This window comes from Abrus precatorius, unplaced genomic scaffold (assembly GCF_003935025.1).
Source record: "Abrus precatorius isolate BTA unplaced genomic scaffold, Abrus_2018 Scaffold9, whole genome shotgun sequence".
NCBI lineage: Eukaryota > Viridiplantae > Streptophyta > Magnoliopsida > Fabales > Fabaceae > Abrus > Abrus precatorius.
In genome coordinates, this window is record NW_020874439.1 from 10,236,564 (window position 1) to 10,253,134 (window position 16,571).

Here is a 16,571-nt window from a genome sequence, read left to right on the forward strand (position 1 = left end):
TCCTGTTTAAGTCACTTAAACGTTTTTCAGTTTATTTAAATATAACAAATATAATAATTTATTATTAAATTAATTTATTATTTAAATACGTGTAATCGTATCTTAATATTTTTAGTTTCAAATATAATATAATTTTTATTTATTATAAATAAAAAAATTATTATATAACATATTAATATAATAATTAAATATTAATAATAATAGAATTAAGAATATAAAAAATAATTTAATATAATATTAATATTTTTAAAATATTATTTGAGCATTAACTATTAATATTTTTATATTATAAAATTTTATATTTTTATTTTTTAATTTATTTTTATAAATTATTAAAGTATTAAAGATTTTAATTATTTTTTATGATAATTATATTTTATTTGTAAAGACATCTTATATTTAATAAATAAAATTACAGTAAATACATAAAATTAATAACTAAAAATAATACTCACAAAATTTGTTGAATCAGTTAAAAAAATTATTATATTTAAAAAAGTAAATAAATATCATCATTGTAAAAATTATAGATAAAAAATATTTATATTATAAAATTCATGAGTGTAGAAAAATAACATGTAAGCATAGTAAGGATAATAGAATTTATATTTAAATTAAAATAACTTATATTTCTAAACTTTTATTTTAACAAAAAAAATGTGATAACACTTAATATAAAAATTTAAATTGAATACATTAATTATATATATATATATATATATATATATATATATATAATATGACAATAATAATAGCTATTAAAATAAAAAATTAATTATAAAATATTTAATTTTATTTGTTTTATTAATTTATTATTTTAAATTAATAAATATATAAAATTAATTACGTTATAACATTAATATAATATAACTACTTCATAGATTTATGCTTGCGAATTTCATAGTCACTTTGTAGATTAGATCACTTCATATTTTGAGTTTTGTAAAATTTTTAAATATTTTTGTGTTTTTATAATAATTTTTTGCCTTTAATTTTTTAAAATATAAATATAAAGAATTTTACATTATTTCTTTTTTTATTATAAATTATTATCGGTATTAAATAAAAAATTAAAAATGTTACCCATCCTTTTATTGTCTCAAACTCGGTGGCTAATAAATTCGTAACGCTCTAAGTTGAAACAAATAAACATAGAATAAGCTGTTAGTTTAATTCCTTGTTGATGCAAATTAGTCGCTCATCATAATTCCTTCTTCTATCACAATGCTCGTCCTCTGCAAAGCAAATGAAAGCATGAAAATGGAAAGCAAATGGTCAGAAAAATATGAAAGTAATTGAGAAAGATTAGGGCGCAATAATATTACTAATTAATAAGGAAAAAATTATTGATAAAAAGTTTTAATGGCTGTCGTTTTATGTTTAAAATAAACTTTAACATATCGTTTAATTAAAAATGTGTTGTTTTATTATCACATTTTCCTTTTTTGACTTTCTTTTTTATGTAACAAATAAAAAACGAAAAATTAAAAATTAAAATTGCAAACAACTAATTGATACGAAATAACAAATATAAAATAATTTATATTTAAAATTAATATTTTAAAAAAATAAAAATATAAAATATAACCTGATATATTAATAATATATTTATTTTTTAAAATAATATATAATTCTTTTAATTTAAAATTTAAAAATATATTCTACCTTCTTTCCCCTCCAAAAATTTCTTCTTAAACATATTTATAATAAATAAGAGAACCAATTAGAAAGGCAAAAATACAGGGTGAAGAGAGTGTTATACATCTACCCTGTAATGTTTTTGACACGAGACAAATGAACGACATAGCATTTTCCTCCAGCAGCTCTGAAGTAGATAGCATGTCTCTGTCACATTGTTTTTCGATTTGAAATTAGAGAAGATGGCATTTCCCTCTCCGCCTTCAATCTGCAGATTTACAATTCCACAGAATGCCACAGCTCAACCAATTTGATAAACAAACCTTAAAGCCGACAAAACAAATGATATAAGAATCCCAACCAAACCAAACCCACCTGTTATTAACAAACACCACTTAACATCTACGATGAAACGAAACCACATTTCCCACCATCATCGGCCGCGCAAATGGGTAATGGTCATCCCCACCGTCGCAATATCCATCGTGCTGTTCACGCTCCTCCTTCCCCGCACCAAACCCTCTTCTTCTGCTTCTTCTTCTTCATCTTCTTCTTTTTCTTCTTCTTCTTCTTCTTCTTCTTCTTTCAATTTGACAACCCATTTGGGTTTTCCAAAACTGCCCAGATTGGCGTACTTGTTGACAGGAACAAAAGGGGAGGGAGCACAGCTTAAGAGGGTTCTTCAGGCAACGTACCATCCCAGGAACTACTACCTGCTCCATCTTGATCTAGAAGCTTCCGACGCAGAGAGGCTTGAGCTTGCCAAATACGTCAAGGCTGAAACTGCTTTTGCGGCGTTTGGGAACGTCATGGTTGTGGGTAAGGCTGATTTGGTAACTTACAAGGGCCCCACTATGATCGCTTCTACCCTTCATGGAATTGCCTTATTGCTCAAGAGGGTTAAGGACTGGGACTGGTTTCTCAACCTCAGTGCCTCCGATTATCCCCTCCTCTCCCAGGACGGTCAGTGATTCACTCTTTCTTAGCTTTTGTCATGAATGCTACATGACAATCGTACTATTCTGTTCTTGTTCTATGTCCTTCTTTCTCCTAACATGACAATTATTTACTAATAACATGAAAGGTTACACAAATAACTTAAATTGGATGCATTTCCCTTTTGCCTGGGCTCTAAATTACATATATGCAACAGAATGCTACACAGCTAGCGTATATACCCTCACTTTCTGAAACTGTTTTGTTTCCAAAGCAGAAAAATGACAAAAATGAATAAAAGAAAAACTGACCCCAAGACTTTGTTTGGGAGTTAATTTTAGGTGAAGAAGAAGGTGTATTTGATGGTAATCCTTGTTTGAGGGTTTTTAAATGTGAGGAGGAGTTTCTATAGACCCTCCATAAACTCATGTTCCCCCAAATTGGAAGGTTTTTTGTTGACCCTCGTTCTCCCTTCCTTTCCTTTCCTTTCCTCTCCCTCCAAACTCCCAAACAAAGTCAAGTGAGCCATCTATTCCGTTCCACTCATATCAGTTGTAAACTGATAGGAATCTGGATTCAATTGATTCAGCAAACCAGGATCCAACCCACCCAGTGATTACTAAGGATTGGTCTATTACTGAAAGGCCCCTCTACAAGCATATTCTCAAAGGTCCAAGAATAGGGTTTAGGAGGGAGAGTTAGTTAGAGGAGAGAGAGAAAAACATATCTGATAAGATTTGTTTATGTAAGACATTTGTTGGATCATAAACCTTGTGTAGTCGATGTTGTGCTTGGGGACAGGATTTCTCCTTAGCTGGGAGCTTGTGCTCTTGCTATTTCCTGCATCTTCTTACATTTTCTTAGCAATAATACAGTGTCTGTTCTTCCAATTCTCTTTTGAGCTCTTATCTCTTTAGACAAGAATCTTCATCTATCATAAACATCAATGTCACAAAATTAATTTCTGTAGTATGCTTCTACAAAGTAGCAAGAAAAAAAATCATTTTTAATCTTTGTGCTTTGGGTGCATAATAATCATAAATGAGAAATTTATGGTTCATTGTTTCCTGCGCATGGATACTAAAGAAGGGAAATGTTTTTAGTTCTCATTTGATCATTATCACTGAACTTTGTTGCTGTATGTCCAATATATCAATGAGTACTTTCCTTCAGTGTTTTGGGTTCTTATAGTTGGATCCAAGTCTGTCGTTTCACAAATACATGTTCTTCAGTTTGCTGACATTTTGCCTTATAACTTCATGCTTCAGATCTCTTGCACATCTTTTCATTCTTGCCCAGGGATATAAATTTCATCGAGCATACAAGTAATATTGGTTGGAAAGAGTGAGTATATTATCGATCCATGGATGCTCTCAGTTTGTTACAAACTATTTGTTTATGATTTTGTATTGTAAATGTGATATTAGATATCAAAGAGCTAGGCCTATCATTATAGATCCAGGCTTATATCATTCAAAGAAATCTGGTGTTTACTGGGCTAAAGAGAAGAGATCTGTTCCGTCTTCATTCAAGTTATTCACAGGTATTAGATTTAAGGTTTCTACAGTTTTGGTTTTCTTATTTTCTATTAGGGCCCAGGTTGAGTAAACATGTAGATAAATATTTATAAGCGAAGAAGAGGAAGAGGGAGCTAGGGAGAGAGAAGAAAAGAAAGAGGCTAAAGGAGGAGGTGGAGGGAGAAAAGAGGTCTGGTGTGATAGAAAAAGAAGAGTGAATAGTGATAAAGGGAAATGATAAAAAAATGAATAGAGTTAATGATTTTTTTTAAACAGATTTAAAAGTTAAAGACCAAAATATAACAGAAAATAAAAAGATAAAGAGTCAAATTGAAACAAAAAGTTAGAGGACTAATCTACTAAATTTTCCTAAAATATTCTGAATTTTTCTAAAGAACTTACACTTTATAATTTCAAGTATATGCTTATATAAACATGAACTAAACGATGTATGTATACTTATTAATTTTGAATTCAAATAGTTTTAACATGTAATCAAGAGCCAAAACAGGTTTTCTAAAGTATTAGATAATTAATAGATATCAAATAAAGTTAAATAAAAGTTTATAGAGATTTTTTATGTAGGAATTTAATTTAGCAAGCATATACTTATTTGATTAGAGCAGAAACAATCTAAGAAATAATCAGATACTCAAGGGATATGTCTATGGTATTTTAGTCATCTAAACTGCAATCATGCCAGGTTAAGGACTCTTTTAATCAAATTTGAATACCCCATGTCACTTACTACCCTGAAAATGTGTCCCCTCTTACCGGACAATGGGACTAAATGTCTATCTATTCTCTACTTGTTTCCAACTGCTCCTAATCATCTCCCAATATTTTATATCCTTCAAAACTCTTTTTGATCTCCTTGCTACAACTAGCTTCTTACTCCTTCCTTATAGAAATTCTCGTGGACTCTTACTGATGTGAATTAATATGATTTTTCCTTGAGTTAGTTCAATTAGGTTAAGAAATACTGAAAAATGGTTCATAATGATTGTGAGATAATTTGAGCAAAAATTAGGATTCCAAATGCAAACAAACAAGAGAAAAAAATGATGAAGAAAAGAGAAGAGAAAAAAGCATTATAAACTCAATTCAATAGAGAATACAAAACAATAAGCTAAGTGTAGAATCGTCACAAGAGTGTGAAGAACCCTTGATAAGATGCAAATAATGATTTTTATCAAGAACCTTAAGAGGCACATGAGCTCTCTCAAAGAGGTAAACTTTCAATTCTTATTCAAAACTCAAGTTGCCTCCTAAAAGAGTTTTATATGAGTATTTATAATGAAAATTGAAACTCTAAAAGACTTGGTAACTAATATGACTAAGCCCACTAACAATAATTTAAGTAATAAATCTAAGAGGCTTTAATAATTAATATAATCAAGGTCCCTAAACATAATAAAATATATAACCCCAAAAATAGACTTGATAACAATAGTAGTTCTAATCTAAGACATAAGAAACTATTTTATTAAAACATAAAATTCTACCTGAAAATGCACATTAAAATAAAGATTGGGTTAACATAAATTGAAACTGACCTTAATCTTCATTATTTTCAATTACAACACAAGAGACTAGTCTTGGATTCTCCACTTTTACATTCTCAGGTGCCTTGAACATAGTCATTAACATTTAAGAGAGCTTATTTGACTTTCTTTATTTTTATTCTCGTCATAGGACCTCCAAACCTTTATAAGAGATCAACTCCTTTGTTTCTTTCTTTCTTCATCTTTGTTCCTTGTTGGTTCCTCTCATTTATTATTGCTAAGAGGGAAAGAAAATTAGATGAAGAGAAGAGAGGGTTTTGAGGCTTGGGGTTGGAATGTTGATGATTTGGTGAGTATGAGTTACAGTTTCATTCAAGGGAAGAATAAAATGTTTATGCATTGGCTCTTAATCCTTCTTCACATTTTTGGGTGTGTGAAATATGCTATGCTATGGATTAAACTTAATCTTGGCTAATGGAGTATGCAACACAACATGCAGTCGTTAATTTTAATTGTGTGCATGAGTTAATGAATTGTAGGCAATTGTAAGGATTTGAATTATAGTTAATGGTTTTCTCTCATGGAGACTCTAGGCTGAGGTCAAAATCACATGTTATCTCGTAGAATCATGTGATTCTACAATCCTGAACCACCATGTCATGCTAGCTTGCAAGCAAGATCAAAGATTTGTAGGATCGTGTGGAATCCATGGCAGAATCGGTTGACACGCGTGATTCTACCATGTCCATTTTAACGTGTTTTTGTGTTTTGACCTGCAACCCTTTTTTTTACTCAATTGCTTTATAGTTAGTTAGTTGTCAATAGTGCGGCAGTGTGTGGCGGAGCAGCCTTCGGCTACCACAGACCTGCCATAGCGGAGCATTTTGTTGTGACAACCATTGCAGCTGTATTTCCGGCCATGACAACTTAACTCACAGCCTTTTGGGTTTTTTATGGGTAAAATAGACTTTTCATCTTTTAGAAATAAACTGACTTTTCCTTTTTGCCCTTAAATTAAATGACCATATATTAAGTTTTTTAAAGGTAAAATAATCTTTTTACCAATTTTCATAGTACATCACCTAACCCATTTTCCATATCCCTTTCTAATCTACGCTCCCTTCTCTCATCTCTGTTCTGTCTTTGTTTTCAGTAGGCCTGTCTCTCTCTTTGTTTACAGGGTAACTCCCTCCCTCATCTATCTCTCTTTTGCTTCTTTCATCTTCATATTTATAATATTTATACTATTTTATATGCATACATATAATTTTGTTAGATCTTACGATCGGTGTTATATCCTATGAGTTACAATCTTTGACCTCCTTTCCGATCTTATATAGGATCTTGATTTTGACTACCATGATAATTAGAATATTAAGAAGGTAAAGGTTTGAATTATCCTAACAATTTAAATTTTATAAATATCTATAACTAAGTTCTTTAGGTAATTTTTTTAATATCTAATAATATAGTTAAATTAAAATTACTAAGTTTACAAATTTAAATTCTCTAATAATTTAACTAGTAATATTCTAAAATTGTAAATTTCTTGGACATTACACAAAGCAACACCCTTGTTTGCCATTATTAGGATTTTAATATAGGTCCGATTCAAATATTAGGGAGATAAAAGTGTTTGAGCTCTTTAATTTTTTTTGTTACCCTGGGCTCCTTTTTTTTTTTCTTCTTGATTTTTTTTTTTAATGCCATAGGTCTAATTTTTTTTGTAGACCCTATTTTTATTTGGGCTTTTTATTGTTTTATATTTGGATCTGAACACTGAAACCATATTAGAATTTTAATATGGGTGCAATCCAATATTGAGGAGGGATATGGACCCTGATCTAATATGGGTCCAATCCAATATTGCGGAGATAAGAGTGTTTGGGCTTAAGCTTGACAGGTCCACTTCTCTATATTTCTTTAGGCAATTTTAGATTGGAACCCCCTTACTTATATAGCTTTTGATTTGTTGCTAGCCTACCAACTTGGGACTTGATATCTCATCACGTATACAGATCATTTTGAATCTGGCTCACAGCACTGCTATTAATTTAAGGCCTTTAAACCTCTGAACAATTTTTTTGTTTCTTGGAGATTTATCTAAAAATATTATATATTGTTGTCTACTTTTAGAGGTTACATAAAATCTCTATATAGTTTTTTTTTATTTTCTTTGGAAGACTGCAGTGGAATTATCTGTTTAGTCCATAGCAATGTTTCTTGAAACATGACAGGGTTTGTTCGTGGTTTTAAAATTATGTTAATTACGTAGAGCTTTAGAGCATAGTAAACATACTGTATGCATAGAAAGTGCAATTTGGTGTTCAACAAGGAGTTGACCAACAGTGAAACAATGTAAGAGATCAGTTTTTGATCGGTCATCACTTACATGTAGAATTTTGAAATGCTTACTAACTGTTTTTGCTAACGTTATTTTTGGTTTTCAGGCTCTGAATGGGTTGTCCTGACAAAATCGTTTCTTGAATTTTGTGTTTGGGGTTGGGATAATCTTCCACGCACTCTCCTTATGTATTACACAAATTTTCTTTCATCCCCGGAGGGCTACTTCCATACGGTCATTTGCAATCACAAGGACTATCAAAACACGACTATCAATCATGATTTACGTTATATAAGGTGGGACAACCCACCAAAGCAGCATCCAGTGTCATTGAAATTGGAGCATTTTGATGACATGATCCAAAGTGGTGCACCTTTTGCTCGAAAGTTTGCAAAGGATGACCCAGTTCTCAACAAAATTGACAAAGAGCTCCTGCGAAGATCAGATGGTCACTTTACACCTGGGGGTTGGTGTGTAGGCAATCCTCTTTTGGGAAAAGACCCCTGTGCAGTTTATGGAAATCCAATTGTTGTTAAACCTACTTTAAGATCAAAGAAGCTAGAGAAACTAATACTGAAACTATTAGATTCTGAAAAATTTAGGCCGAAACAGTGTAAATAGTAGTCCTGTTACTGCAACGTGAAATCTATATCATCCAAGTTTTATTGGTATTTTTTCATCTGTTCAAATTTAACATTTTAAATTGCTATGAAAAAGGGGTAATTACACTGACCTTCGTTGAGGTTAGTGTTAATTTTATCCTAATTGAAAAATCACACTAATCTTTTTTCCATAAGATTTGTTGTGTTATAGTAGAAGGCACATCATTAGGCATGAAGGGAAGCATAGAATAGTAGTGAATGGGCAGTGGAAAGGGTCCAAACGGAGGTGAGGGGGATGATGGTGGGGATTGGTAAAAGCCGGGGGCATCTTGAAGGACAAGGCTGTATCGTAACTTTATTTCTGAAAATGGAAGAAAGGGGAAAAAGACATAAACATTAACAAGGCACTTTGGAATTTTTATAGTTAAAAAGTTTTTTCAGAATAGTTAAGATAAAATAAAAGAGTGCTTATTAAAATCGTTTCATTTGTTATTCATGTTTTAAATCCCAAATTTTATAACAAACATTATACAAAATATGCAAAGAAATAGAAGGGTGTTTCAGAATTCCAGTAGAAATTCACCAGTCACAAAAATGGAAAGGAAAATATTAATGTGAAAAGGAAGTATCAGGAAATTAAATAAAGGAAGAGAGTCCCGAAAGTTTACTTGGAAACAGAAGAAAGATAAAAGAATTGAGGAAATTAAGATAATTGTCCCTTTAAGTGCCGTGATTTCAACTCTTTCTTTCCCCGAGCTTATTGGAAGTATGGTTAATAATGAAAAAACATCGTGATGAGCAAGATCCTTTGAAAAAGGAAAAATGATGTTCTTAGACATGAGTGAAATATTTTGGAAACTAATGATTCTAAGATTTTTTTTTTAATTGAAGAGTTGAATGGATTAATTGATGCAATCAAAATTTACAAGCAGAAAAAGTTGAACTTTTGAGAGAAAAAAATAACAGCACTAGGAGATTTTGAAATTTACTAGTACAAAATACACTTTAGTCTTTTAACTTTATATTTTATTTAATTTGATCCTGTTTTTTTTTTAGTCATTTTAAATTTTCAAACTTAATTCAAATAAATTCATCAAGCTAACACCATAACTAACAATATTGACGCCTTCTCATTGAACTATTATATCCTTTTTTTTGTATTAAGAATAATAAAAGAAACGTCTTCTCTGAATTTCTGACATCTTTCTCTTTCTCTTGCAACCACAGTGTATGCCTATTCACTCTCGCCCCATCCACCACCAAATGACCAATTGATTTCACCCTCAAAAGCTTCCCACATGCAGGTACAATGATGGTGTGGTGGAGGAAATCAGGAAAAACAAGACAACAACAAACAATCTATAATAGAAAAAGATAGACCTAATTTGGATAAACTTATAAATGAGTTCTTTTAAAAAAATATTAATATAAAAAAATAAGTAAAATTTCTTATTAGTTTGAAATAACTTGAAATCCTCAAATTTTAGAAAAGTTAAATCAAAGTGCTTCTAAAAAAACTGAGAAATATAGGTTGATGTTAACTTTCAAAAAGAGTTTGATTTATTTTACTACTCAATTTTTTACTCTTATAAGTATTTATTGAGAAATTTATCCAGTCTGAGCCAAAATGTTTAATGAAATTAAACATAGTTAATGAAAAATAACTTATTCAAAACACATTTACATATTAGAGGATAATAAATAAAATAAAAAAATTAGATCAAATCAAAGCAAAAAATAAAGTTAAAAAATTAACATACTAATTTTACCTAATTTATTTGACTGACACTAACAAAGCTTCCCGGAGTTGCGGGATATGGTAGAGAGAGAGTATGTATAATTGGAGAAAAGAAGTGAAATAGCTAAATTTGAAACATAGTATGTTAATCGAATGTTTCACACTATTATTAAGGACTATAATTTATATAACAGAAATTGATCTCTATCAACAAAGTGTTCTATGTTCACCTTTTACGCACAACTGGGTTCGATAGCTCCATGGGATAATGTCTAGCCCTCTTCTATCTGAACAACATCCTTCCCCTAGCACATTTACGAATTCTAGCAGTGCCACAAATCCATAAACATCACTTTTCATCCACTTCAATGATAAGCATAATCTGTTAGGAACATGATTGCAAGATCGACAACTTAAAAAGTGAATTTATTTCCAAAGTATAAAAACACTTGCCATGGTTAAGTACAAGATTGTAAAGAATCAAGAGTTTAGAAATGGTTACATAGTTGAACATATTCTTTCCAATACCCTTGGTGAATTTCATGTGGGACCCACTAAATTATGTTGGATTGCATTGCAAGGATCAAAACTACTTCTCACTACCCCCACCATTCTTAACTAAAAATCAAAATTAAGCTCCTATCAGTTGCTAGTATGATTAATTACTGAAAGAAAACAACTTCACAATTATCAACTCTTGTCCACTAAACTAGGTAAAATTTCGCTCTTAACTATCACTTCTAATACCAGAAGAGCAAATCAGATAACTCAACTACTCCCAAACAAAATGAAAGTAAATTTGTTAAGATCAAACCTGAATTGAGTGTCTTCACACGGCTAACTAATAGCACCACAAGCAAAAACTGTTTCACTGGAGCTGTTGGAAATTTTTGTTACCAAAATGCTTAATTCGCTGCAGGATATCTGGCCATTCGGCACTATTATGCTCTTGGCCGAAGAAAGAGTCTAAATGAAAGAATTCACTTTGGCTAGGATAGATAAAGGAAACCCACAACAAAAAATGAAAGAACTACAGCTTCTTTGAAAGAAATCATGATGAAATTGCCAAGGAAATTTCATCAACAATGGAAGTTGAGATCGATTTGAAACCATTCAATAACTTTCTGAAAGACTCATTTGCAGAGGAATTCTTAAGCTGAATGTTACATAATCTTTTTGTGTGAATCACTCTTGAACTGGAGTATAGGTTCTCTTTAACTTTCCATTTACCAGAATATCAAATGTAGTGTTGTCAGGCATTAGACCTTTATCAAGCATCTCATCATGCAGTCTAAAAGCCTCTTGAAGATTTCCCTCCCTAAAGTGGCCGGCAATTAAAGTGTTATAAACAAGAACAGTAGGAGTAATATTATTCCCATTCATTTCCTTAAGAATCTTGCCTGCTTTTTCTAGTGATCCATGGTTACAGAGTCCATTTATCAGAACAGCGTAGAAGAAGATATCAGGCACAACACCGCTGGAAAGCATCTCTGAGTAAAGATCTAAAGCAAAACTCAATTTTCCCTCTTTTAAAAGTCCACCAATCAGTGAGGTGTATATTTGTAAATCACATGGAATCTTTGCCATTTTCTTGTGCAAGTTAAGTGCTGCTTCCATATTATCCAATTTTCTAAAGCCACTAATCATGCTGTTATAAACAATTGCGTTTGGAGTCAAACCAACATCCATAAGTTCAGAGAAGAATTTGCATGCATTTTCCATGTCTTTCATTTTGCAGAAACCATTAATTAGAACACTATATGCAATAATATCCAATTCCAAACCCTTGTTTTTCATCTCATTGTGCATTTTCAAAGCAAGATCAATCTTGTTACTTTTGAAAAATCCTTTAATCAAAGTAGTGTAAGTGATAACATTTGGCAAAATTCCACTCTCACACATCTTCTTGTAGGCAGACACTGCAGAATCAATTGCACCTTCCTTCATAAATCCATCTATGATGCAATTATATGTCATAGTAGTGGGAATAAAACCCTGCTCGACAAAAGCATTCAACTTATCCTTTGTCTCAGAAACCCGGCCAACTTTACACAAGCCTTTTATAATGGTGTTAAATGTGAAATCTGTGGAAGCAATATTTGCAGCCACCATTTGCTCAAACACATTAAATGCACGCTCACAATCACCCTTTATGAAAAATCCATCCATCAAAATAGTGTACGTAATGGCATTCGGTTTTAAACCACTTTTGAGAATACAATTCATCACACTATTTGCATCATCCATGCATCCTTTTCTGCAGTGACCAAGTATCATGTTGTTGTAAGAAACCAGCGAAGGTGCAATACCCTTACCAATCATCTTGTCCCACAGATGACAAGCCTCATTAACCTTACCCAATTCACAGAGTCCATGTAAAAGAATGTTATATGACACAACATCAGCAATTCCATTATCAACTGCCTCTTCAAGCAATCTATATGCATTTTCTAGCAAATTCTGTTTCTGGAACCCTTTTAACAGAGAATTTATAATAAAGCCAGTGGGTTGGATGTTCATGAGTTTCATCCTAGTGTAAAGTTCGTTTGCCTTGTCCATATTCCCAATCTTAGAGCAACAGTCTATCAAAACTGAGAAAATAGCCACATTGGGAGTAACCCCAGCCTCAACAATCTCATCAAACAACTGCAATGCACTATTCACATCCCCTTGCTTACAATGCCCTTTCATCAAGCTTGTTGCAACAATTACGTTCACAGGCATACCGCTATTCACCATCTCATCCTTAAGCCTCAACGCCTCCACAAAATTTCCCTGCTTGACACAAGCACCAATCACAGACGTATATGTACCCTCTGATGGCACCCAGCCCAACTCTCTCATCTCCTTCAACAGCTTACAAGCCAAACTAAATTTCGGCCTCTTACAAGCAGCCTGAATGACAATACTATACGCAGCTGCATCAAGTTCCAACCCTCTACAAGTAGCCTCTCTGAAATGCCTCTCAGCCTCCTCAAACATCCCTCCTTTCAAACAGGCGCGCATTAAAGCATGCAGGGTATAGCGATTACCAAAGATTTTTCTCTCAGACATTTCATCATACACGCTGCGCACATCGTCGACCATTTTTCTCCTAACCATTGCAGTCAAAAGTATGTTCATGATTGAAACCCAGGGGAGCACATCATGATCTAACATGGTTCTAAAACACTCAACAGCCTCTCTGATCTTATTAGCTCTAACATAACTATTCAACAGATAATTGAAAACCCGCGAATCAGATTCAAAACGGTACCTTTCCGCACACTCCACCAAGTGTTCCACAAGCACCCTTGCAGCAGGAGCTGAATCTCCAAAGACATAGTTATTGAGCAAATACTTAGCATCTTCATAAGTGTCAGGACAAGAAGCAAGAATCTGAAGCAACAAACAGAGAACGTCAACGGTTTTCAGAAATCCCTGTTTTCTCTCAACTCCTTTGAAAAACAACAAAGCGGATTTGGGGTGGGCCTTGTGGCTCAAGAGGGTCTCCAAGACATGATCTCGCGACAGATTCGAAATGGGTTCGGAGTTTGATATTGGCGTGTTTGTGGTGGAAAGGGCTTCTGAGGAGTGTCGTGTGAAAAGGTGAAGGTTCTTCAGAGGAATTGAGGTCAGGGAGTTGGGAAACCTTATTGGCATTGTTGAGGGAGAATGAATGGGCAACCCTAAGTCAATTCAAACTTCCAAAGGTTTCGGAAAATTTTTAAAAAGTTTGCACTCACCTCTTCCCAACTCACCTCTTCCCAAAACGAAACCTCTCCTATCAGAGTCATTGAACGACGAGGAAAAAGAGAGGAGACCAGAGTAACATTATATTTTTATTGTGTTAATAAATAAAAGAATTTTATTAACCTCATCGTTAAATACGAAAATAAGTAATTAATAATATTAAAATTTTATTAAAAATATTTATTATATTTTTATAATTTTAATATTATATATTTTTTTATAAATTTTTTTATTTATAAATATTTAAACTCACTAAAAGTTAATGTTAACAACATCTTAAATAAAATATTAAATTAATAAATTTATTTCTTAACTTTCAACTTTGTTTACGTTTGTTATTATTATTGTTTACTTAATTTAATTACAATAATATTTAATTTTATATATTAGAGTAAGATTGAAAATTATATTTAAATTATTTTAATTATAAATACAAATTTAAATAAAATTTAATTAATAATAATTAAATTAAAATTAAAAAACATTTGATTCACTAACTTGAGTTCAATAAATATCATGTGTACTATTAATAATAAGAATTTCTTTTAATATGATTAGTGTTTAATTAATGATCTTAAATTATATTAAAAATATAAACAAAATATCTTTGTAATTGAATTAATTCGTGAGTTGATCTATAAATCATTGTCAATTTATTTACTTTGTTTGTTTTTTCAATTAATCATAATCAATCAACTTTCAACTTCTTTGTAAATTATTATTAATTCATATTATATTTAATATGCATATGATATTTAATTTAGTTTGTCATGTTTTAAAAACACAGAAGATTTACTTAGTATTGCATTAATTTTACATAATTAATTTGATTGAAAATAAATTCAATCAAATTGACACCATTGCGTAAGACCAATGTTCATAACTAAATTTCAGTCACATATAGATTTAGATTAGTATAGACTACTACAGTTTTTTTTTTCTTCCTATTTTTAGCATCTAAGTTAGTTTCTACCTTTGAATTTCTGTTTTTTGAATTTTATTTTGGGAATTTCTAACATGTTAGTTAATTCAGCTATTGTTAATTAATTTTATTTTTTTCATAATTGTGTTTCCTGCATATATCGCATTTTTTGCATAAATGTTTTAATCAGTAGTTAATTAGATTTTCCTTTTTACTTGCATATCTATGTTGTTCCCTTATTTTGTACAATTTAGTCATACTACACACCGTATAATTCTGCTACATAAATTTGACATTCTGCCAAATCCTATTTGCTCCTTTGTTTTTGGACGTATCTGCATAATTCTATATAACTCACATACTCAGTTTTAGTCTGCATAATTTTGTTGCATTCTGCATTTTAAAACGTAGCATATTTGTGCTTTAGTGTTATTGCATCATTTTACATTACTGTAACGATTTAGGATTTGAAAACTCTGTTGAATATTTTACGTGTGAATTGAAATAAATCAATTTTTGTAATAACTTTAATTTAATTTTAAGTTCATTTGATGCTAAAATATTTAACTATGTTATTTAGCTTATATTATAAATAATTATTGTTATTAGACTTATTTGTAATAATTTTATAGTTATTAGTAGATATAATTTTATGGTTATTGTTATTGGACTGAATCATAGTGGATAGACTTAACCTATCTTGTTATCAATGTGAGAGACCCCTTGCTTCTAATTACTTCAGAGCAACTGATGTTTGTTGTTAGCAATCTACACTAGCAAGTGCACTAGGATTGCAGCAAGTGATGAGTAAATTTAAGATCCAAATATCGTCTTCACAGGGAATTTGGATTCAAGTATCACTTCATAGAATTATAACCATTTAAGCTTTTTCGAAATTGTAAGGAGAGTGGTAACATCTAATAACAGCAAACTGGAGCAATTAAAAGTAAAATGAACTTGCAGAAAATAAAACAATGAACACACAGTTATGTGATAACAGAGGGAGAAACCATAGCTAGGGAATTGCTTCACCAAAACTCCAATGTTTAATCAATAAAGTTCTGAATTAACAAGCAATTGGAAAGAATGACAATCAGTTCCACATTATACTATTCAGAGGTTAATTCCTTAACTCAGTGAACCTAACATTCAATTAAACCATTCTAATTCCTTAGATCTAATTCAATTCAATGTTGCTTTAAGTGTAAGAAACCAAAAGATTGCAAGATCAAAGTTCCTTATCCCTAAGAAAACTAAAATCTCGGTGATTGGTTCAGATATGAAGAACAAGTTCAATTTCCATTGACAAAGGTTCCTCTGAATTTAGTTAATTAAATTTCCATTCAATTCACACGTGAAGTTCAGAATCAATCACTCAATCTATTCCAAAGCTTGAAATCCAGATCCAAATCAATTCAACATGTTCATTTCAGATCTACAATCCCTAACTATGAACGAATTACACAGCCATGGCAGCAGAAGAAGAAAAAGAAAGAGAAGAAGAAAAGAAGAAACTCAGAAACGCCATGGAAGCTTGTTCCACTCCAATTCCTCTTCGTGAAGCTCCAAGATCTGAATCCCCACTCCTCTCTCTCACTTCCTCTGACCAGAAACTAACTAAAAAAACTGAAAATGAA

At 31.4% G+C, this 16,571-nt stretch overlaps 2 protein-coding genes across 4 annotated transcripts; one reads left to right on the forward strand and one right to left on the reverse strand.

The window, feature by feature from the left end:
• The first annotated feature begins 1,790 nt into the window (after positions 1-1,790).
• Positions 1,791-8,653, forward strand: LOC113849746 (beta-glucuronosyltransferase GlcAT14B-like). Of its 3 annotated transcripts, none has more exons than XM_027479874.1 (5): positions 1,829-2,159; positions 2,196-2,601; positions 3,843-3,918; positions 4,002-4,117; positions 8,047-8,653. In XM_027479874.1, the coding sequence occupies exons 1-5, from the start codon at positions 2,046-2,048 to the stop codon at positions 8,559-8,561; spliced, it is 1,227 nt and encodes a 408-aa protein (XP_027335675.1). In that variant the 5' UTR covers positions 1,829-2,045; the 3' UTR covers positions 8,562-8,653. The 3 variants fall into 3 exon arrangements, with proteins under 3 accessions (XP_027335676.1, XP_027335675.1, XP_027335677.1); XM_027479876.1 differs by having other exon boundaries at positions 1,829-2,090; positions 2,284-2,601; XM_027479875.1 differs by having other exon boundaries at positions 1,791-2,601.
• Positions 8,654-11,324: 2,671 nt separating this feature from the next.
• LOC113849745 (pentatricopeptide repeat-containing protein At3g54980, mitochondrial-like) lies at positions 11,325-15,348 on the reverse strand. Its single transcript, XM_027479873.1, has 2 exons — positions 15,332-15,348; positions 11,325-13,911 (listed from the first exon to the last, which is right to left on the reverse strand). Exons 1-2 carry the CDS (start codon positions 15,346-15,348, stop codon positions 11,466-11,468), a joined length of 2,463 nt encoding a protein of 820 aa, XP_027335674.1. The 3' UTR covers positions 11,325-11,465.
• Positions 15,349-16,571: the final 1,223 nt, after the last annotated feature.